Genomic DNA, 22867 nt, shown 5'->3' with positions numbered 1-22867 from the left:
CCACTCCAGCTCAGGCCTGACCCTGGGTGGGGAGACAAGGACTATCCTTCTGTATCCCCCTTTTGTCTCCTGAGGGATGTGTGGAAACGGGGCCCCTTCACGTCTGTTGGCAGCACAGGCCTAGGTTCAGGCCTAGTTGTGCTTAAACTCAGTCTGCATTTGATGTCTGCGGTGCCCACTGACCAGTGTGGACACAGGGACTTACAAACGGCTTCAGAGTGCCCTGCACTAAACAATGTCCCCTTCTCCCACCTGAGATGGGGAATCCAAGCGCATCCAGGCCCAGTACCTGGCAGTTCCTGTTTGGGAAAACCACCCAGGCAAGCAGGCTAAACCCAAGTTTTCCTGATAGGTGAGGACCGACTGCACGGACAGCAGGGGCGGAGGGGACCCTGGGGAGGGAGCCTCCTAGGGAGATGTGCCATTCAACCAGCCTCTCAAGACTGGGGAGCTGGCTGGCATCTGGCGTTTCACACCCCATGTGCTCCAGGGAACAGAGATGCTGAGTGTGCACTACAAAACCCTCCCCAGGCAGTGTCCTGAGGTGCCGCGGAGAAGCAGGAGGCAGGTTACATCCCTGAACAAGACAGAGGGCAGGGCAAATGCCGTGCTGGGGATCTCCTAGCTGGAGATCTCGACCAGCTGGGCCCCCAGCGCCGCAGGTCCCCATATTTCTCACTGTCTGCTTTCTCTGCCCCAACTCAGGGATCCTCATCTTAGGGAAGGAAGGGGAAGGTGGGGCTCAGAGGTCACGGTCTGCTAGGAGGCTGCACGGTCTCTCTTCCCTGGACTAGTCAGGTTGGCTGTTAAAATGGGCTGCGGGGAGGCTCTTGGGAGACAGCGCATGAGCGGTCCGCGAGCCCAGCCCAGCTCTGGCGGGAATTCTGGAGACTCCGAGCCAGGTCCTTGGTGTCCTGGCCTTCGGCTGTTCCTTCTTGGACTGGGAGGTGGAGCGGACGGGGTTTGGCCCAGGTTAGGAAACCTGGCGCCCTTGCGGCGCCCGGGACCCCAGGGGCTGCTTGGGCCAGAGCGAAACGAGGGGTCCCCCCGCGCCCACGCAGGACCCACGTCCATCCCTCCCGCTCAGACGGGAGGACGCGGTGTGCCGGGGTTGGCGGTGGTGTACTGGCTGCGCCGCCGCCCAGCCTAGTGCCCTCGCCTCCAGGGGCCGGCATGGCCCTGTCCTTCGGGGCAGGACCCTGCGCTCCCGTCCCCCTAGTGGTGGCCGGGGACCCCCGACGCCGAGCAGCGCCGTATCTGGGGAGGGCCGCCTGCTACGCAGGGAAAAGGCACTCAGGGCTGCGCGCGCCGGAGTGCAAACCTCCGAAAGTAGAGCCACAGAGCAGGGGAGACCGGCGAGGGACCGCGGCCGAGGGCGACAAGGGCGCCTCTCCATCCCCAGCGTCCCCTGACTTGCCCTTGGAGCCCCAAGCTCTCAGGAGCCGTTTTCTACTCGTGGGTGCAGGACTTAGTCCCAGAAAAGTTCCGGACACACCCGGTGTTGCCGCCGCCCGGAGACGAAAAGACAATACCCGCGCAAGCGCGGCCGACTCCCTCAGCTCCTGCGCCGCCACGCTGCAAACGGTGGCGTCCACGGTACGACGGGAACTAGGATACAGCGAGCCCCGGAAGCCCACTGCTCCGGTGCCGGTGCACGCCGGGAGCGGTAGTCCGCGCCTCAGGGTAGTCCGCCGCCCCGGTGCACGCCGGGATCGGTAGTCCGCGCCCCAGAGTGCAGGCCGTCCCGGTGCACGCCGGAACCGGTAGTCCGCGGTGGTGCGGTCCGCCCCTCACCTGGCCGGCGGCGGGCGCTGAGGGGCCCAATGGGAGCTGCGGCCTGGCCGCCCCGCCCTGCGCCTCTGGACGTCTGTGCTGGGACAAGGCCGCCGCCGGTGCCGGGTCCTTGAGCTGAGCGCCGCCAGTCCGAGGCCAGCCGCCGCCGTCAGCCGTCCGCACGGGCCGGGCCTGAGGCGCCGCCGGGACGGCATAGAGACGCGGCAGCCGCGGAGAAGGAGAAGGAGGCAGCTCGGGAGGCCTGAGCGGCCGCCGCGCCCGGGCACATGGCGTCCATCTTACTGAGGAGCTGCCGCGGCCGGGCGCCTGCCCGCCTCCCTCCGCCGTCTCGGGTCACCGCCCCGCGGGGTAAGCGGCCGGCGCCCAGGGCGGGGCTGGCTCCGGGCTGGTGGGTCGGGAGCGCGGACGACCCTCGGGTTCGGGCTGGTTGTCGCGTGATGCGGGGTCCCGGCGGTCCCGGCGGTCCCGGCCTCCGGAGCCCCTGTGGGCCGGTGGGGGCCCCGAATCTCGTCGCAGGCTGGACCGCCAGCGCCGGGCGGAGCCGCTGGGCCTCTGCCTGGTGCTGTGACCTTAAGCGCCCGGGTCCCCGCAGGTCACTGCCTCCGAGACAGGCTTGGGAAAGTTCTGAAGGGCTGGGCAGCCCTGGCGCGTCCTGCGCGAGTAAGCTCCGTGGAACGTGTGGTCCACGCACGAGGTCGGCCGTGCCCTTAAGTCACGTTTGGGGTCCCGGAGACGAGACTGGATGGGCCGGGCAGACACCGGCGAGCAGGACCTGCTGGGCCGCGGGAGCCTTCCTGGTCCGTCACCCATGAGGTGATGCCAGCACCCACAGACCCCTGTGGTGTGATTAGGCCACGACCTGCACCCGGGGACACGCGGACTCCGGAGCCCTGAGGGTCCTCAGGGTGCGTGGCCTTAGCCACCCTAACCTAAGGTGCTGCCTGGAGTGAATGCTCTTCCAGGGTGTGCCCACCTCCTCCTTCTCTATCATTAACCAGCTTATCTGAGTTTATGTCCTTATTTGTAAAATTGGAATAAACATAAAACTTGCTAAGGGGGACTCAAAGTAATTAGTGCAGTGGTGCGAATTGCACCTCCAACTCCTGGGCTCAAGCTGTCCTTCTGCCTCAGCTTCCCAAGTTGTTAATTGTGCCACACAACACCCAGCTAATTTTTTTTTTTTTTTTTTTTTTTTTGGTAATTTTTTTGTAGAGACAGGTCTCGATATGTTGCCCAGCCTGGTCTTGAACTCCAAGGCTCAAGTGATCCTCCTGCTTTGGCCTCCCGAAGTGCTGGGATTACAGGAGCCACCATGCCCAGACACCCAGCTTCAATTCTTGTCTCTGTTCCCCACCCCCAGAGAGAGAGATTGAAGTTGCCCTGAATGTATCCTCCCAATTCTTGTGTGTTTTTTTTTGTTTTTTTTTTTTTTGTTTTTGGAGACAGTGTCTCGATCTGTTGCTCAGGCTAAAGTGCAGTGGTGTGATCTTGGCTTACAGCAACCCCCACCTCCTGGGTTCAAGTGATTCTCCTGCCTCAGCCTCCTGAGTTGCTGGAATTACAGGCACCCACCACCACGACTGGCTAATTTTTGTATTTTTAGTAGAGACGGTTTTCCTGGTGTTGGCCAGGCTGGTCTCGAACTCCTGACCTCAGGTGATCCACCCACCTCTACCTCCCAAAGTGCTGGGATTACAGGCGTGAGCCACCTCGCCTGGCCCCCAATTCTTGTAATTTTTAACAATAATGGCTGGTTAGCCACTAAAACTTTTGGAGTGGTGGGAGGATGTTGGGTGGTGAAACTGCACAGTCTGAAGGTGGAGCTCAGCATTTGGTCTTTCCAGCTGCTGTGTTAGATGTTAGAGCTCTCTCTGGACCTCTTGATGGTGATAAAAGTACTTTTGCCACTTCATGCTTATGTAGCAGGTTTTTGGTAAATAATAATAATTAACTTTTTTTTTTTTTTTTGAGATGGAGTCTCGCTCTGCCGCCCAGGCTGGAGTGCAGTGGCCGGATCTCAGCTCACTGCAAGCTCTGCCTCCCGGGTTCACGCCATTCTCCTGCCTCAGCCTCCGGAGTAGCTGGGACTACAGGCGCCCGCCACCGCGCCCGGCTAGTTTTTTTTTTTTTTTGTATTTTTTAGTAGAGACGGGGTTTCACCATGTTAGCCAGGATGGTCTCGATCTCCTGACCTCGTGATCCGCCCATCTCGGCCTCCCAAAGTGCTGGGATTACAGGCTTGAGCCACCGCGCCCGGCCAATAATTAACTTTTTATGTGTGATTCTGTCATTTCAGGAAAACAAATGTCTTCCGTAGTTACTACTGCACTTTGTGACAGGGACACTGGCAGGTCTGCTGTAGGAACAATAGGGATTTCAGAGCCAGCACAACCCAGGGCTGGACTGTGGAGGAGGTCCTTGAACCCCTATGAGTGATACATCAAGTGGAGTGCTGCAGGCCCCTGCTACTAACATCTTACATGAGTAGGGTTCGTTGTCACAGTTAATGAACTGACCTTGATCTGTTACTGTTCACTAAAGTCCATAATGTATTCAGATTTTCTTTTTTTTTTTTTTTTTCTTGAGACGGAGTCTCGCTCTGTCGCCCAGGCTGGAGCGCAGTGGCCGGATCTCAGCTCACTGCAAGCTCTGCCTCCCAGGTTTACGCCATTCTCCTGCCTCAGCCTCCCAGGTAGCTGGGACTACAGGCGCCTGCCACCTCGCCCGGCTTGTTTTTTGTATTTTTTTAGTAGAGACAGGGTTTCACCATGTTAGCCTGGATGGTCTCGATCTCCTGACCTGGTGATCTGCGCGTCTCGGCCTCCCAAAGTTCAGATTTTCTTTACTCTCCTATTCTTCACTCTAAGGTCTTTCTTCTGTCCCAGGACCCATCTGCACTACCCACCTTGATTACTTCTCAGGCTTTCCTTGTCTGCAGTGACCTTGACATCTTTGAGGAGTAGTGCTCAGGTGGAGTGTAGGGTGCTTGCTGCTCTACTGGTATTTTTTGATGTTTCCTCATAATCAAGCTGGGAAAGATGGTTTTTCTGGAGGAAGACCACAGAGGTGAAGCATCCTCATCACATCATATCTAGGCTCCATGCTATCCAAATGATTTGTCACTGTTGATGTTGACCTTGATTGGTAGGCTGAAGTGTTGGTCAGGTTTTCACTGCCCAGTTACTCTTCTCCTGCCTCTCCATATTGTCCTCTTTGGGAGGAAATCGCTTTATGAGTAGAAGCGGGGTTGACCCTAAGGGCTGTGTAGGAGAGGTGACCTCTGGCCTGAGCTGCCTGGGGACAACAGTGCCATTTGTTGAAACTGGGGAGGAGCACAAGGCAGGGGGTGAGTTGAGAGTTCTTGGAGGTGTGGACTGTGCGGTGCTCATCAGACCTGTGGGGGGGTGTGTATTCAAGTCAGGGAAGAGATTGCCTGGGGAAGAGGTGGAGGTAGGTAGGGAGGATCTCCCAGCAGTGGCAAGGGGATCATTGTCTCCTGGAAGCCAGGTGAAGAAAGGTGTGTTATGATAAGAAATATATTTGTTCTTTGACCCGATCCTGGCACCAGCACTGAGGGCTGAAAACCCTGGAAGTTTCCTGAATGATGGGAGTGTCTTTTTTTGTTTATTTGTATTTTTGACAGGGTCTTGCTCTGTCACCCAGGCTGGAGTGCAGAAGCTTGATCATGGCTCACTGCAGCCTCTAAGCGATCCTCCTGCCAGCTGATTTTTTTTATTTTTTGTAGAGACAGGGTCTCTCTGTGTTGCCCAGGCTTAACTCCTGAGCTCAACAGCAATCCACCCACCTTGGCCTCCCAGAGTGCTAGGATTACAGGCGTGAGATTGGGAGTGTCTTCTATTATTCATTATCACAGCACCTGAGTTTATGCTAATGAGGTGACTCTAGGCAAGCCCTTAGATAGATTGAGGCGCTGGCCGTGATGTGATTAGAGGGTGGGAACTTCCTGCCCCTTCCAGGAAGGGAGAGGGTTTGGAGATTTAGTTCAGTCCCCATGGCCAGTAGGCCAATACTGTAATCAATCATGAAGCCTTGATGAGAACTTCCGGGTGAGGAGGCTGGTGAGGCTTCCCATTGGTGTTCACCCTGCTCCACAGGACAAAGGATCCTGTGCTCAGGACCTCTCTGGCCTTGGCGTCTTGGCCTCTCTATCTGGTTGTTCCTAGGCACCCTTTATAATAAACTGTGATAGTAAGTAGAGCCGGTTGCTGGCATCTGAGTCATTCTTGTGAATTATCAAAACCAAGGCAGTCATGGGAACCCTCAAATTTGTAGTCAGCTGAAATGTGGGTAGCCTGGGCATATGGAGTGGGGGCAGTCTTGTCGACTGAGCCCTTACCCTGTAGGCTAACTCCGGGTAGTGTCAGTATGGAATTAAATTGTTGGACTCCCAGTTGGAGAATTCATTGATGTTGGAAAAAAGAACAGAAGGGCTCCCAGCAGGGCCTGGCCACAGATGACATCTGTGCTCATGAGGGACATGGAGCAGTGATCCCCATCGCCCTGGATGGCCTTGACTTGGGGTTCCTTGGAGAGCTGGGAACAGAAGCCATCAGAACAGGTTTTAGGGAGAGCCTAGTAAGGGAGCCCGTGGGACAGCAAGTGTTAGAGAGAAGGTAGGATCACTGCGGGGGGCAGATCAGGGAGCTCTGGGGACCTGCCAGCCTTCCTGCTTGCTGGGCTGAGCCCTTAAGGCGCAGGAGCTGGCCAGGGCAGGGGTGGAGGGGCCGAAGGTGCCATGGCGTGGGGAGGATAGTAGAGAATGTGCTGGGCCCCCTTCATGTGGAGAAAGGTGAGGGACCAAAGCTGGTCTCAGCTGGAGTGAGAAGGGTCTTGGTGTGTTCACTTGCACTGTGCTTTTAAATTTTAACTTAAAATGTAACTTGATGTGTATGAGAACATAGCTAACATTTTTCCCTTAACCCAGCTCCCAATTTACAGACCAGACTGTTACAAGCCCTAAATGTGGCACGTGCTAGGAATTTCCTTCCCCACAGAAGCATGAGGGTTGCCTCCTGTTAAATGAGGTGAAGTGACAAGTGGGTCCGCTGGGAGCAGGATCAGTGCCTGCCCTCCCCATCTTGTCCCTCCTCTCATGCTGGCTCTCGTGGCTGGCTGGAGTGAGCTCCCCCATCTTAAACCTGCACTTTCTGCTCCCTGACTGAGGACTCATTGCAACCCCACTGCCTAGAGGTTCAAGGCCACTGGGCATCTCAAGGTGCCACCTGCTGGCTCTGGTACCACCTAGCCTCTGCACAGCCTGGCCTGACACCTCCATGGGCTGGTGCCTCTGGCCCTGCTGCTCCTATTCCTGTCTTGTTCCCAGCATGAAGTTTGACCACAGTGGGCTCTGAATGTCGGTAGTATGAATTAACTCCGACTTTATGCTTGTAGGAACTACAGCAAGTTAGGGAAAACATCAAAAACATGTTGAAATCCTAGAAATGTGCTGTACGCTTATCACTTGTTGTTTATACAAGAAATGGCTTACTCTTGGTGTTTGTGGTTCTAGTAATTCTTTTTTTTTTTTTTTTTTTTTGAGTGCAATGGCGTGATCTCAGCTCACTGCAACCTCTGCCTCCCGGGTTCGGGTGATTATCCTGCCTCAGCCTCCCGAGTAGCTGGCATTACATGCACCTGCCATCATGCCTGGCTAATTTTTTTTTTTTTTTTTGTGGAGATGGAGTTTCACCATGTGGGCCAGGCTGGTCTTGAACTCCCGACCTCAGGTGATCCACCCGCCTCGGCCTCCCAAAGCGCTGGGATTACAGGCATGAGCCACTGCGCCCGGCCTGTGGTTGTAGTAATTCTTACAGCTCTTGCCCCTTGGGGTCATTGCTTGCTCTGTAGGGCTGTCTGCATAGAGATCACGTTTCTCCCAGAGCCAGCTGAAGTGAGTGGGGATGGTGCCAACTGGTAGGAGTGCTCCCTCCCTAGGGCTGGCCTGCTTGGCTTCCCTCTTGGGGTGTCTGGAGCCAGGGTCTACTTGAGGCTCCCCATCTTTCTTTAGGACTACTTTGAGATACTGTTTTCCTAACTGGGGCAGACCCTTCACTTAGCAATGTTCTGAAACCTTCCAACACTCAGAACTGGGTTCCAGAAACTTACACACACAGGTTTCTTTTTTTTTTTTTTTTTTTTGAGACGGAGTCTTGCTCTGTGCCCCAGGCTGACGTGCAGTGGCACGATCTCGGCTCACTGCAAGCTCCGCCCCCCGGATTCACGCCATTCTCCTGCTTCAGCCTCCCGAGTAGCTGGGACTACAGGTGCCCGCCACCTCGCCCGGCTAATTTTCTTGTATTTTCGTTAGAGACAGGGTTTCACCGTGTTAGCCAGGATGGTCTCGATCTCCTGACCTCGTGATCCGCCCGTCTGGGCCTCCCAAAGTGCTGGGATTACAGGCTTGAGCCACCGGGCCCGGCCCACACACAGGTTTCTACAAAAGAGATCTGTACTCTTTCAGACCTTTTTTTTTTCTTTTTGAGACGGAGTTTCACTCTTGTTACCCAGGCTGGAGTGCAGTGGTACAATCCAGCCCACTGCAACCTTTGCCTCCCGGGTTCAAGCGATTCTCCTGACTCAGCCTCCCAAGTAGCTGGGATTACAAGCATGCGCCACCATGCCCGGCTAATTTTGTATTTTTAGTAGGGACGAGGTTTCACCGTAGGTCAAGCTGGTCTTGAACTCCTGGCCTCAGGTGATCCACCCGCCTTTGCCTCCCAAAGTGCTGGGATTATAGGCGTGAGCCACGGCACCCCGCCTTCTTTCAGACTTAGAAGATATCAGGCTGGGCGTGGTGGCTCATGCCTGTAATCCCAACACTTTGGGAGACCAATGCAGGAGGGTCGCTTGATGCCAAAAGTTGGAGACCAGCCTAGGCAAATAGGTAACAAAATGAAACCCCGTCTTTACAAAAATTAGCCGGGCATGATGGTGCATGCCTGTAGTCCCAACTGCTTGGGAGGCTGAGGCAAAAGGATCCCTTGAGCCCAGGAGTTCAAGGCAGCAGTGAGCCGTGATTGTACTACTGTATTCCAGCCTGGGCAAAGTCAAATAAATAAATAAAAATGAACAAAAGGCTGGGCACGGTGGCTCATGCCTGCAATCCCAGCACTTTGGGAGGCCAAGGCAGGCAGATCACCTGCGGTCAGCAGTTTGAGACCAGCTTGGCCAACATGGTAAAACTCCATCTCTACTAAAAAAAACAAAAAACAAAAAAAACACACACACACACAGAAATTAGCTGGGCATGGTGGTGGGCACCTGTAATTCCAGCTACTCAGGAGGCTGAGGCAGGAGAATCGATTAAACCCAAGAGGCGGAGATTGCAGTAAGCCAAGATCACGCCATTGGCACTCTAGCCTGGACGCAGGAGCGAAACTCCAAAAACCAACAACAAAAAAAGGTATCAGTATAAATCCCTGATTTACTACTTATTTATTTTCCCCTGTTCCTGTTATAGGTAGTCCGGGGGATCCTGCTCATCTCAGCTGTGCCAACACCCTGGGGTTGAGGAGCTGCCTGTGAGTAAATCAGTATCACTCTGCACCTGTCTATTTGAAAACAGGGTTTGAAAATGGTGGAGAGTCACCAGTGACTCTTGACTTTTGAGGGAAACAGTGTATCCTACTTTCCTGTTCTTTGTTTCTTTTAAACCTTTATTTTTCCATTTTGAAAATGATTGTCACATGCCTCAGTTAATCTTTAGGAAGTATAGAAGCTTTCCTAACCTCAGTGCCCAGTTGCACTTGGAGGGCTGGGGACAGAAGCCTTCCTGTCCCCTAACAGGAATTAAATGGAATTTAATTTTTGGACTTCCAGTTGGAGTGGGCACTGGCCACTGAACCTTCAAAGTGTCCAGTGTCAGTATTTTGGTGTACAGCAAGTCTCATTTAATGTCTGTTGGTTCTTTGAAACTGCAACTTTTTTTTTTTGAGACAGTCTTGCTCTGTCACCCAGGCTGGAGTGCAGTGGCACATGCTTACTGACTGCAACCTCTGCCTCCCAGGTTCAAGTGATTCTCCTGCCTCAGTCTCCCAAGTAGCTGTGATTACAGGCATGCTCCACTGCACCTGGCTAATTTTTGTATTTTTATTAGAGACAGGGTTTCACCACATTGGCCAGGCTGGTCTTGAACTCTTGACCTCCCGTGATCCGCCCGCCTTAGCCTCCCAAAGTGCTGAGATTATAGCTGTGAGCCACCATGCCCGGCAGAAACTGCAACTTTAAGGTCCACAAATAGCGTAATTTTATTATAACTTTGGATGAGAAAAAAATTTGGTTTTCTTATGTCTTTTTGCTTGCGGTTGCATTTTCTTTTCTTTTCTTTTTTTTTTTGAGACAGTCTCGCTCTGTCGCCAGGCTGGAGTGCAGTGGCGTGATCTCAGCTCACTGCAACCTCTGCCTCCTGGGTTCAAGTGATTCTCCTGCCTCAGCCTCTCTAGTAGCTGGGATTAGAGGCACCGCCACCACACCCAGCTAATTTTTGCATTTTTAGTACGAAAATATAGAATTTTCACCACATCGGCCAGGCTCTTCTTGAACTCCTGACCTCAGGTGATCCAACTACCTCAACCTCCCAAAGTGCTAGGATTACAGGCATGAGCCACCACGCCTAGCTGCTCCCGTTATTTTCTTTAGTGAGTTCTCCAGCAGGTGTTCCTCCCTGGGGACCAGTTCCCCCAAACCTCATCTCTCTGGACTTTCCTTTGAGTGTTTGTCTGTCCTTCTAGATGAGCTGAACCATTTCACTTCTAAAGCAGTCTTTTTAGGATCGTAACTGAAGTGTCATTAAACCCATCAAAGCAGTTGGGAAGGAATATTACTTTTTTTTTTTTTTTTTTTTTTTTATTGAGACAGGGTCTCATTCTGTTCATTGCCCAGGCTAGAGTGCAGTGGTGCAATCATGGCTCACTGCAGCTTTGATCTCTCAGGCTCAAGCCATTCTCCCACCTTAGCCTCCTGAGTAGCTGGGACTTCAGGCACGTACCACCACGCCTTGCTAAATTTTTTTCTTCTCGGTATTTTTTGTAGACAGGATCTCACTGTGTTGTCCAGGCTGGTCTCAAACTCCTGGACTTAAGCAATCCTCCTGACTTTGGCCTGCCAAAGTGCTGGGATTACAGGCATGAGCCACTGCACCCGGCCTATTTTCTTTGTATAGGTCACATGCATTGCGTTTTAGATAATTTCCAGATGTTTATTATTTTCTATTTCTTTTAATTGTCTTTTCTAAGTGATTATTGCTGTCCCGTAAGTTGCTAAGTTGTACAATTTTCTTGTATCTGACCCCTTTCCTGTTATTTGTTCAGCTCTTGTAGCAGCCCAGGTTTAGTTTATGGCTGTGATCTTAGTACACAGTAATCATCTGCCTTTTCTTTCCCAGGGCTTCTGCTTCTGGGGTGGTTTCAGTTCTTAGCTCAGTAGCCAGATCTGTGTCAGAGCAGCTGTAGTCAGTCATGCAGTATCACAATAGCAGGAAATACAGAATGTAGTGTTTGTGACATATGGTGTTAGCTTTTGGGTTTAAGTAATCTTTGTTCTGTCTGTTTTTTTTTTTTTTTTTTTTTTTTTTTGAGACGGAGTCTCGCTCTGTCGCCCAGGCTGGAGTGCAGTGGCCGGATCTCAGCTCACTGCAAGCTCCGCCTCCCGGGTTCATGCCATTCTCCTGCCTCAGCCTCCCGAGTAGCTGGGACAACAGGCGCCCGCCACCGCGCCCGGCTAGTTTTTTGTATTTTTTAGTAGAGACGGGGTTTCACCGTGTTCGCCAGGATGGTCTCGATCTCCTGACCTCGTGATCCGCCCGTCTCGGCCTCCCAAAGTGCTGGGATTACAGGCTTGAGCCACCGCGCCCGGCCTGTTCTGTCTGTTACTCTTTTTATTAGGAATGGATGTTGAATTTGTCCAGCAACTTTTTAGCATTTAAATTTCATACTAAAACAAAAGCTGGCCGGGCACGGTGGCTCACACCTGTAATCCCAACACTTTCGGGGACTGAGGTGGGCAGATCACAAGGTCAGAGTTCAAGACCAGCCTGGCCAACATGGTGAAACCCCATCTCTAATAATAATTTAAAAATCAGCTGGGCATGATGGAATGTTCCTGTAATCCCAGCTACTTGGGAGGCTGAGGCAGGAGAATTGCTTGAAGTGGGACCCGGGAGGCGGAGCTTGCAGTGAGCCAAGATGGCGCCACTGCACTCCAGCCTGGGCTACAGAGCGAGACTCACCTCAACAACAACAACAAAACATAAAAGCTGTACTTTAGTCACGTAACTTTTTTTAAAGTTCCCAGTTTTGAACGTCTACTTGAAAATTTAAACAATGAGGACTGTACAGCTGTTTTGATGGACTTGTTTACTTATCAAGAATTAAGGATGAGGCCAGGCACAGTAGCTCACGTCTCTAATCTCAGCACTTTGGGAAGTTGAGGTGGGCAGATCGCTTGAGGCCAGAAGTTCAAGACCAGCCTGGCCAACATGGTGAAACCCCGTCTCTACTAAAAATACAAAAATAACTGGGTGTGATGCTGCACGCCTGTAATCCCAGGTACTTGGGAGGCTGAGGCAGGAGAATCACTTGAACCCAAGAGGTGGAGGTTGCAGTGAGCCAGGATCACACCACTGCACTCCAGGCTGGGCAACTGAGGGAGAGTCTGTCTCAAAAATATATGTATAATAATTATGGATGAGGCCAGGTGCAGTGGCTCATGCCTGTAATCTCAGCACTTTGGGAGGCTGAGGCAGGCAGATCACTTGAGGTTAGGAGTTTGAGACCAGTCTGGCCAACATGGTGAAACTTCATCTCTACTAAAAATACAAAAATTAGCTGGGTGTAGTGGCACATGCCTGTAATCCCAGCTACTCGGTGGCTGAGGCAGGAAAACTTTGTGAACCTGGAAGGTAGAGCTTGCGGTGAGCCCAGATTGTGCCACTATACTCCAGCCTGGGTGACAGAACAAAACTGTGTCTCAAAAAAAAAAAAAAGAATTGTGGATGGTGGTAATGTTTCAGCAGCCAAAAACTTTTACTTTTTATTTTGGTCACACAGTATACACACCTGGAGTCACCAGACAAGTAGCTATAAATCGTAACCATTTACATTAGTTTTTTTTTTTTTTTTTTTTTTTTTTTTTTTGAGACAGAGTCTTGCTCTGTCGCCCAGGCTGGGGTGCAGTGGCCGGATCTCAGCTCACTGCAAGCTCCGCCTCCCGGGTTTAGACCATTCTCCTGCCTCAGCCTCCCGAGTAGCTGGGACTACAGGCGCTCGCCACCTCGCCCGGCTAGTTTTTTGTATTTTTTTTTTTTTTTTTTTTTTTTGAGACGGAGTCTTGCTCTGTCACCCAGGCTAGAGTGCAGTGGCCGGATCTCAGCTCACTGCAAGCTCCGCCTCCCAGGTTCACGCCATTCTCCTGCCTCAGCCTCCCGAGTAGCTGGGACTATAGGCGCCCGCCACCTCGCCCGGCTGGTTTTTTGTATTTTTTAGTAGAGACAGGGTTTCACCGTGTTAGCCAGGATGGTCTCGATCTCCTGACCTCGTGATCCGCCCGTCTCGGCCTCCCAAAGTGCTGGGATTACAGGCTTGAGCCACCACGCCCGGCCTAGTTTTTTGTATTTTTTAGTAGAGACGGGGTTTCACCGTGTTAGCCAGGATGGTCTCGATCTCCTGACCTCGTGATCCGCCCGTCTCGGCCTCCCAAAGTGCTGGGATTACAGGCTTGAGCCACCGCGCCCGGCCTGCATTAGTTTTTTTAAACAGTTATTTTACAGATGCAAGTAATCCTCAGTTGAAATGGCCCAGATCTCTGAGGGTGAGTAGGTGGATCATTTTTTTGGGGCGGCCGGGGACGGAGTCTCACTCTATCGCCTAGGCTGGGGTGTAATGGCACAGTCTTGGCTCACTGCAACCTCCACCTCCCAGGTTCAAGTGATTCTCCTGCCTTGGCCTCCCAAGTAGCTGAGATGATAGGCATGCACTACCACGCCCGGCTAATTTTTGTATTTTTAGTAGAGACAGGGTTTCACCATATTGGCCAGGCTGGTCTCAAACTCCTGATCTTGTGATCCACCCGCCACAGCCTCCCAAAGTCCTAGGATTACAGGCGTGAGCCACCACGCCTGGCCTTTTTTTTTTTTTTTTTTTCTCTGTAGAGACAAGGTCTCACTATGTTGCCCAGGCTAGGGTCGAACTCCTGGAATTGAGCAGCCCTCCTTCCTTGGCCTCATGTAGTGCTGGGATTACAGGTGTGAGCCATGGTGCTCAGCTGATAGAGCTTTTTTTTTTTTTTTTAAGACAATCTCACTCTGTTACCTAGGCTGGAGTGTGGTGGCACGGTCTTGGCTCACTGTAGCCTCTGCCTCCCTGCTGCCTCCACCTCCCAGCTTCAAGCAGTTCTCATGCCTCAGCCCTCCAAGTAACTGGGATTACATGTGTGTGCCACCACACCCTGCTAATTTTTGTAGTTTTAGTAGAGACAAGGTTTCACTATGTTGGCCAGGCTGGTCTTGAATTCCTGGCCTCAAGTGATCCACCCACGTTGGCCTCCCAAAGCACTGGGATTACAGATGTGAGCCACTGCGCCCTGCCAGAGTATTTTTGATCCAAGAGAACATCATGGACATTATGTATCAGCTTCCAGCGTTCTTTCCCATAGAAACAAAGGCAGAGAAGCAGCGCCCAGACTTTGGCTAAGCAGACTGTCAGACAGCAGTTGTGAGACCCAGCAAACCTGAATCTCATTCAGTGGGGAGACCTCAGCTGATGTGAGGCTATTTTTGTTTCTCAGTCTGTACTTAGTGTGAATGCTGATGGGATTTGCCGGGGGATGTTACTGTGGTGAGGACCAGGCCCCTGTGGGTGTGTCCAACTCTGGATGGCTCCCTGCCTTCACTGAGTCCGCCTTGTGCTTCTCTGCCTGGTCTGTTTTTTTGAGTCTTCGTCTTTGCCTGTCAACACCCCGTGACTGCTGGCATCATGCCTTCTTGTGGAAGCCACCATCTTCCTTGCTAACTGAGGGTTGGGAAGTTGTGTAATTCAGCTTGATGTAGGGAGGAGGTGTGTTCCCATGCACGGGCACTGTCGTCACCCACACTGGGAGGTGAGCCCACCTCACAGAAGGAACACAGCCTGGCCAGGGGGCAGTCTGAGGCTGCATGGGCTCTGCTGCATTCTGTGTGGCTCGGCCCTCAGCGTGCCTTGACTCTGGACTGTGTGGATTCAGGGGCCTCTTCCTGGCTCAGAGGTGACTCCAGAGCTGGGGAGAACCTAGAGACATGGTGGGTGGGGCTGGGCCACCCTGGAGAGAGCCTGGAGCTGCCCTCACAGGGATTGGGGAGGTGACCAAGGGGGGGTGCCTGTCCCCCTTTCTGCCCCTCCCAGGCCTCACTGGTGTCCACCAGGCACCTTCCATGTGTCTGTTTCCCGTATTCTTGAGAACCTTTCCATGAGGTCAGTGTTGGGTTTGCTTGTCTGCAATTGAGGGAAGACTCTGAGCCTGGGAGAGTTCTTGTGGGAGATCCCAGACCATTACTGGTGCAGAGAGGCGCCCCCGCTGCCTGGGCTTCTGATCCTGGTGTGCGCTCACTCTAAGCTGCCCTGGGCTGACAGTGCCCTGCACCAGTCGCACTGCCCTCTCCGGGCTACAAGCCGAGGCAGGCCTGTGTCTGCAGGCCCCCAGTATCCCCATCTGAGAGACAAGCAGCGGGTCCGGAGAGTCCCCGCCTGGCTTTCAGCTCTGATCGGTGGCTTCTCCGAGGCTGTGAGGCAGTGGTAATCACAGGAGCCACGTCGTTGGTGGGTGTTCCCATGTCTCAGTTACTGTCCTGGTACTTAGTATCTATTAACACACGAATTCACGAGAAATGCTCCCAAAGCACAGAGAGGTTAAATTACTCAGTCAAGGTCACACAGCAGTAAGTAGTGGAGCTGGAATTTGAGCTCCAACAGTCTGCTCCGGAACTCCGGCTTTGCCGCTGGTGTCAGGCCAGGCACAGAGAACTGATGGAAGCAGGAGGAGCTGATGTGAAGTTATGCGACACACATGGCCTTTTAGGTGAGCTCGGGCCACCCAGGGGGGATTTGTGCCCAATTGCAGGGGAGTTTCTAGTGTGCCAGGCAAGACACGCAGGAGATCGTGAGCCTGAAAGGGCCTCGCACAGGTCAGCTGTTTGAATTTTGGACTGTAAATGGTGTTGTGGCACCACGTTGCGGTCAAATGATAGTCTCTGTGTTGCACACAAACCGTAGGCTCTGGGCCAGGCACAGTCCATGCTGCAGATGCTCGGGCTGCAGTGGCCTCCTCAAGGCCTTTCTGTGATGGATACGGCACAGGCGGCTGCTGGGGCTGATGCAGCTTGGACCGAGATGGGTCTGGGTTAGTGCCAGCCTCCCGCTGCCACCTGTGAGGCCTCGAGCCTGCTCTCTGGCCCTCGCAGACCCACATTCCGGTTGGGAGAAAGCAAGTGTGGTGCACACAGTATGCACCTGGTCTCTAAGATGGCCAGTTGTCAGCAGGGCACCCGCTAGGAGGCAGCACTGTGGATGAGAGGCCAGAGCGGTGCAGTGGTCAGGGAGGTCTGAGTAAAGCAAGGGCGTGAGCTAGGGATGTCCAGGCAAGGGGGCAGGTGTGAGGCTCTGATCTCAGAGCCTGCTGGTGCCAGAGTGGACAGGTGCGTAGAGGAGGAGGAGATGGGCTTTGGGCCTTATTCTTTGGATTTTACTGTTTTGCTCCGGTGCCTGCAGACAGCTAGTGTAGAGATCTGAGGTCAGCGAGCACCCTTACTGATCTGCAGGTCTTGCTCAAGAGCCACGGGTCTTTCCAGAAAGTCACTTGTTGGAGGAGAGGACCTCCAAAGTCAACAAAGTCTCTACTCTGCCCTCCATTCCCCCACGAAGTGCCAAAGCGATGCACCCTACCTCCCCAAGTCTCTGGGAGTGGGCCTGGGAGACCCACCCAGGGATCCATCCTTTGCTGATTGTGTTTGTGTCTGACCTGCCCGCCCTTCTGTGGGGATCAGCAAGCCCATGCTGCTGTCCGACGAGGTGTGGGGCTGAGGGGGCTGCACGCTGTCCTGGCCTCCCTTCCAAAGGGCTCCCCAGGGGCAGTGCAAACATCAGGAAGTAGGTGGGACTGTGTGTGGTTGTGACATGGCATGGCACGGGGCATGTGGGTTTTGCTGCTGTTGGTGTTTGGTGCTGAGCTGTCAAAGGCTAGTGCTGGCTCTTTTTTTTTTTTTTTGAGACGGAGTCTCGCTGTGTCGCCCAGGCTGGAGTGCAGTGGCCGGATCTCAGCTCACTGCAAGCTCTGCCTCCCGGGTTTTTACGCCATTCTCCTGCCTCAGCCTCCCGAGTAGCCGGGACTACAGGCGCCCGCCACCTCGCCCGGCTAGTTTTTTGTATTTTTTAGTAGAGACGGGGTTTCACCGTGTTAGCCAGGATGGTCTCGAACTCCTGACCTCGTGATCCGCCCGTCTCGGCCTCCCAAAGTGCTGGGATTACAGGCTTGAGCCACCGCGCCCGGCCAGTGCTGGCTCTTAATACTGTTTTCTACTCTTCCCTTTTCAAGGAATGTTCCATTTGGCTGCTGCACTTCCATCCACCCTGTGTACCCATCCTTCAGAGGTGATCACCTCGGCTGTTGGACTCTGAGACCCGAGTGCCTTCGCACGGTGTTGGGAGCGCCATGGACCTCTACCTCTGTGGGTTTTGTGGTCGTGGGACCTCGGTGCCTTCCTGTGCGCGGCTGGCACTCTTCACGCCCTGTTGGCGATGACTCGGTAGTAGAGAAGTCCCTCAAGTCCTTGAAGGACAAAAACAAGAAGCTGGAGGAAGGTGGCCCAGTGTACAGCCCCCCCGCAGAGGTGGTGGTGAAGAAGTCCCTGGGGCAGAGGGTGCTGGACGAGCTGAAGCACTACTACCATGGCTTCCGCCTGCTATGGATCGACACCAAGATCGCAGCACGCATGCTCTGGCGCATCCTCAACGGCCACACCCTGACCCGCCGGGAGCGCAGGCAGGTAATGGGGACATGTCCAGTCCTTTCTTTTTTTTCTTGCTGTATCACCCAGGCTGGAGTGCAGTAGCGCAATTTCCGGGGCATAGGCAATCCTCCCGCCTCACCCTGCCGAGTATCTGGGACCACGGGCTTGTGCTACCACACCTGGCTAATTGTTTTTTGTAGATCCGGGGTCTCACTTTGTTGCCCAGGCTGGTCTCAAACTCCTGGGCTTAAACAATCCTCCCACCTCAGCCTCCTAGAGTGTCGGGGTTACAGGTGTGAGCCACCGTGCTGGGCCGTGCCCAAATTCTTTTCACTCTATAGATTGCTTGAAAGTTATTTTTAGGGCTTGCTTTCTGTTTGGTAGAGAAAAAAACCTATTGCCTAGGAAAAACTCGGTTTACCCGTGTATTTCTTCTCCCCTCCACTGCAACAGTCATCCACATAGAAGACCACACAGCAGACACCAGCTGGGTGTCCTCTGATTCAGTTCTGACAACATCTACCTGGAGATAACATCAGATCCCACAGGGTGAGGACTCTGTCCCCAGGATGCCGCCCACCAGTCTCAAGTCCAGGCCTCTTGGAACTTCTAACAGACTGGCTTCAAGTTAGGTTCCCACCAACCCCTCTTCATTTTTATTTTTATTTTTTGAGACAGAGTCTCACTCTGTCGCCCAGGCCTGAGTGTGGTGGCACAGTCTTGGCTCACTGCAACCTCTGCCTGCTGGGTTCAAGTGATTCTCCTGCCTCAGCCACCTGAGTAGCTGGGATTTCAGGCATACACCATCACACCTGGCTAATGTTTGTATTTTTAGTAGAGAGGGGTTTCACCATGTTGGCCAGGCTGCCCTCAAACTCCTGGCTTCAAGTGATCCACCTGCCTTGGCCTCGCAAAGTGCTGGGATTATAGGCATGGGCCACTATGCCTGGCCCCCTCTTTGTTTTTAAATTGTTTTAATTTTTTATTTTTGTGGGTACATACTAGGTACATGTATTTATGGGCTACATGAGGTGTGATGGCACCCCCACCCCCACTTTGGGTTCGATTATTTTGCTGGAGTGGCTCACAGAACTTAGGGAAACACTTATCAGTTTAGTATAAAGGATAGTGCAAAGGATACAGGTGAAGAGACCATCAGGCAAGGTATGTACAGGGAAGGGGCATGGAGCTTCCATGCTTCCCGGGTCGCAACTCCCAGTGAACCTCTACCGTGTTCAGCTTTCTGGAAGCTCCTTGAACCCAGTCCTCTTGGGCATTCCTTCCCTCAGGGCATAGGGCGGAACCCTCTTTAGGGAGGGTCTTTTTTTTTTTTTTTTTTTTTTTTTTTTTTGAGACGGAGTCTCGCTCTGTCGCCCAGGCTGGAGTGCAGTGGCGCGATCTCGGCTCACTGCAAGCTCCGCCTCCCGGGTTCACGCCATTCTCCTGCCTCAGCCTCCCGAGTAGCTGGGACTACAGACGCCCACAACCGCGCCCGGCTAATTTTTTGTATTTTTAGTAGAGACGGGGTTTCACCGTGGTCTCGATCTCCTGACCTTGTGATCCGCCCGCCTCGGCCTCCCAAAGTGCTGGGATTACAGGCGTGAGCCACCGCGCCCGGCCAGGGAGGGTCTTAAAACCCATAGTCAAGAAGTTGGGAAGATTAGTGACCTGCCTGAGGGCAGGTGAAAGGAGGGTAGGGAGGTCAGAGGCCTGCCCCCGAGGCCCGACACACCTAACATTATCACAAAAGACTGTAACAAGGGCAGCTGAGCCAGGAACTAATACCTGTCATAACACCACACCTATGCAAAGTCGCACCTAGCCACTGAATTGAATTGCAACACCGTCTGCTCATGTTTCGACTCTCCCACCAGCAGTTTTGAGCACACACCTCCACCCACTCTCGATGCCTTGACCCTCTCGATGCCATTCCCCTTCCCCGCTGCTGTTTCCAGGGAGGGGTCTGCGTCGGCACTGTTGCACTTCTGGTGCAGGTGCAGGCCCTGTCTGTCTTATTCCTTCCAGGTTTGTCTGGAGGGCTGTGTGTGTCTCTCTGGGTGAGTTTGTTTTTATTGTTGGGATCCGTGCTCCTGACCCCAAGGTTCCACATCTGCCATCTGTCGTAGAACCTGCTTGCTCACCAGTGGCCAGGCTCTTGGGGCTCCTGGTTTGGCCTCTGGTGCACCAGCTCCTGCTGTCCTTCACGGTTCTAAAAAGATTCTCCATTTTCTGTCTTTGTCTCGGGGCTGCAATCTAGATGTCTTCTTTCTATTTTACTCATTTTCTTTTCAGCTGAAGTAATCTTATTTAATGCAACCACTGAGGTTTTATTTTCAGTGGCTATGTTTTTAAGTCTAAAAGCTCGATTAGTTTATTTTTAGTTAGTTAAAAGAGATGGAATCTCACTTCAGAGGGGTACACCTTGTATGATGTAGGTGGTGAGCTAGTTTTCTTCAGCACAGATGTCGTTTGCTTCTGTGAGAGCCGTGGGACACCATGGGCCACAGAGAGTGCAGCCCTGTGTGAGAATCAAGTCCACTCTCCCAGGTGCAGCCTCATCTCCTGTCCGCTCCACCCTTTCCTCCCAAGGACACCTCATGGTTTCTAGCTCTTGGGGTTTATATCACGTTTGTGTGACTCTGGTATTTATTTACTTATTTTTATTTTTGAGATAGGGTCTCGCTCCCCTACCCAGGCTGGAGTGCAATTACACCCTCAAAGCTAACCAAAGCCTCAGCCCTCCCAAGCATAAGGGATCCTCCCACCTCAGCCTCCCATGTAGCTGGGACCACAGATACTGCTGCCATACCAGGCTAATTTTTAAATTTTTTGTAGAGACTGGATCTCACTGTGTTGCCAAGGCTGGTCTCAAACTCCTGACCTCAAGCAGTCCTGCTGCCTCGGCCTCCCAAAGTGCTGGGATCACAGGCATGAGCCACTGCACCCGGCACCAGCCTTCCTTTTTAAAGATAATCCTGGCCAGGCGCCTTGGCTCACGCCTGTAATCCCAGCATTTTGGGAGGCCGAGGCGGGCCGATCAGGAGATCAAGAGATCGACACCATCCTGGCCAACATGGTGAAACCCTGTCTCTACTAAAAGTACAAAAATTAGCTGGGCGTGGTGGCGGGTACCTGTAGTCGCAGCTACTCAGGAGGCTGAGACAGGAGAATCACTTGAACCCGGGAGGCAGAGGTTGCAGTGAGCTGAGATCGCGCCACCACACTCCATCCTGGAGACAGAGCGAGACTCCGTCTCCAAAAAATAAAAATAAAAAAAATAAAGATAATCCTGTGCACTTAAATGTGCTCTAAGAGGATGGGATTTGTAGTTCCGCTTTTGTGTTTAAAACATTTAAGAAGTTATTTTCTTGTTTGGGTGCAGTGGCTCACGCCTGTAACCCAGCACTTTGGGAGGCCAGCGCTGCAGATCACCTGAGGTCAGGAGCTTGAGACCAGCTTGGCCAACATGGTGAACCCTGTCTCTACCAAAAATATAAAAAAGTTAGCTGTGCTTGGTGGCACGTGTCTGTAATCCCAGCTACTTGGGAGGCTGAGGCAGGAGAATCGCTCCAACCAGGGAGGTGAAAATACAATGATCCGAGATCGCACCATTGCACTCCAATGTGGATGACAGAGCTAGATGCCATCTCAAAAAAAAAAAAAAAAAAGAGCCGGGCGCAGTGGCTCAAGCCTGTGATCCCAGCACTTTGGGAGGCCGAGACGGGCGGATCACGAGGTCAGGAGATCGAGACCATCCTGGCTGACACGGTGAAACCCCGTCTCTACTAAAAAATACAAAAAACTAGCCGGGCGAGGTGGCGGCGCCTGTAGTCCCAGCGACTCGGGAGGCTGAGGCAGGAGAATGGCGAGAACCCGGGAGGCGGAGCTTGCAGTGAGCTGAGATCCGGCCACTGCACTCCAGCCTGGGCGGCAGAGCGAGACTCCGTCTCAAAAAAAAAAAAAAAAAAAGAAAAGTTGTAAATTTGGATTTTAGTGATGATTTCACAATGTATAAATTTACCAAAAGTCATCAAATTTATTTATTTATTTTTTTGTTTGTTTGTTTGAGATGGAGTCTCGCTCTGTCGCCTGGGCTGGAGTGCAGTGGCCGGATCTCAGCTCACTGCAAGCTCCGCCTCCCGGGTTTATGCCATTCTCCTGCCTCAGCCTCCCGAGTAACTAGGACTACAGGCGCCCGCCACCTCGCCCAGCTAGTTTTTTGTATTTTTTTAGTAGAGATAGGGTTTCACCATGTTAGCCAGGATGGTCTCGATCTCCTGACCTCGTGATCCACCCGTCTCGGCCTCCCAAAGTGCTGGGATTACAGGCTTGAGCCACCGCGCCCAGCCAAATTTATTTAAAATAGGTGAATGTTATGGTATATTAATTACACCTCAGTAGAACTGCTAAAAAAATTAATGAGACATATCAAAAAACACGTACCAGCTTTAAGGATATGTCCTGCCCAAATACGGCACCGTTTGGGAATAAAGACAGTCATAAATTGTAATCAGTGAAAAAAATATAGGAGTCCATGGGTCCAGTGCAATAATAAATAGAAAAATGAATGTACAGGAAGGCAGGGTTCTCCCCTCCTACAGATGACAGATAGGAGAGTTAGGGAGCTTCTGTTTTGTGTCCATGAGAGTAGAGGCTGGCTCCATGAATGCAGGGTCGGGAGAGAGGCTGGGGAGGAGGAAGAGGACATTGCTGCTCTCAGGGCGTCTCCCTGGGATTGCTCACACCTGGGATTGCCAGTGAAAATATAGGAACTACACGGAACACCTTGGCCAAAGGACCCATGTATGTGAGCAGCACCGAGGAGGGGCAGCATCACCCACGCTGTTTTCCAGCAGTTGTTCAGGCTTCACGGGGATTTCTGATTGTTTCAAATTGGGTGTTTCTTTAATGGCATCAAGCACTAGTTTGTTTATGTCAATGAAATACTTGGGTTTTTTCCTAATGACTGCTTTGTAGTATAGTCTGAGGAAACACGAGAGAAGCCCTGCTTCTAGAGCACCCTCCAGGAGAAGGTATGGGTCAGCCCATCCTGGTGACCCCTCACCACTCTAATCATGC

At 52.7% G+C, this 22867-nt stretch overlaps 1 protein-coding gene across 6 annotated transcripts in view; it reads left to right on the top strand.

The window, feature by feature from the left end:
- Nucleotides 1-1848: 1848 nt before the first annotated feature.
- Nucleotides 1849-22867, top strand: part of LETM1 (leucine zipper and EF-hand containing transmembrane protein 1) — a 45694-nt gene continuing 24675 nt past the window's right edge. For 3 of the 6 annotated variants that reach the window (XM_005554297.4, XM_005554296.4, XM_005554295.4), the window contains exons 1-3: nt 1849-2142; nt 9275-9335; nt 17374-17824. In XM_005554297.4, the coding sequence (XP_005554354.3) occupies nt 2061-2142; nt 9275-9335; nt 17374-17824 (594 nt within the window). In that variant the 5' untranslated portion in view covers nt 1849-2060. The remainder of the gene's footprint in view (nt 2143-9274; nt 9336-17373; nt 17825-22867) is intronic. The other 3 variants (XM_074039230.1, XM_074039229.1, XM_065544675.2) reach the window with 1 other exon arrangement.

The sequence above is a fragment of the Macaca fascicularis genome, chromosome 5, assembly GCF_037993035.2.
Source record: "Macaca fascicularis isolate 582-1 chromosome 5, T2T-MFA8v1.1".
Classification (NCBI taxonomy): Eukaryota; Metazoa; Chordata; class Mammalia; order Primates; family Cercopithecidae; genus Macaca; species Macaca fascicularis.
The sequence above is the reverse complement of the archived record's forward strand: the minus strand, read 5'-3'. Positions and strand labels throughout refer to the sequence as shown.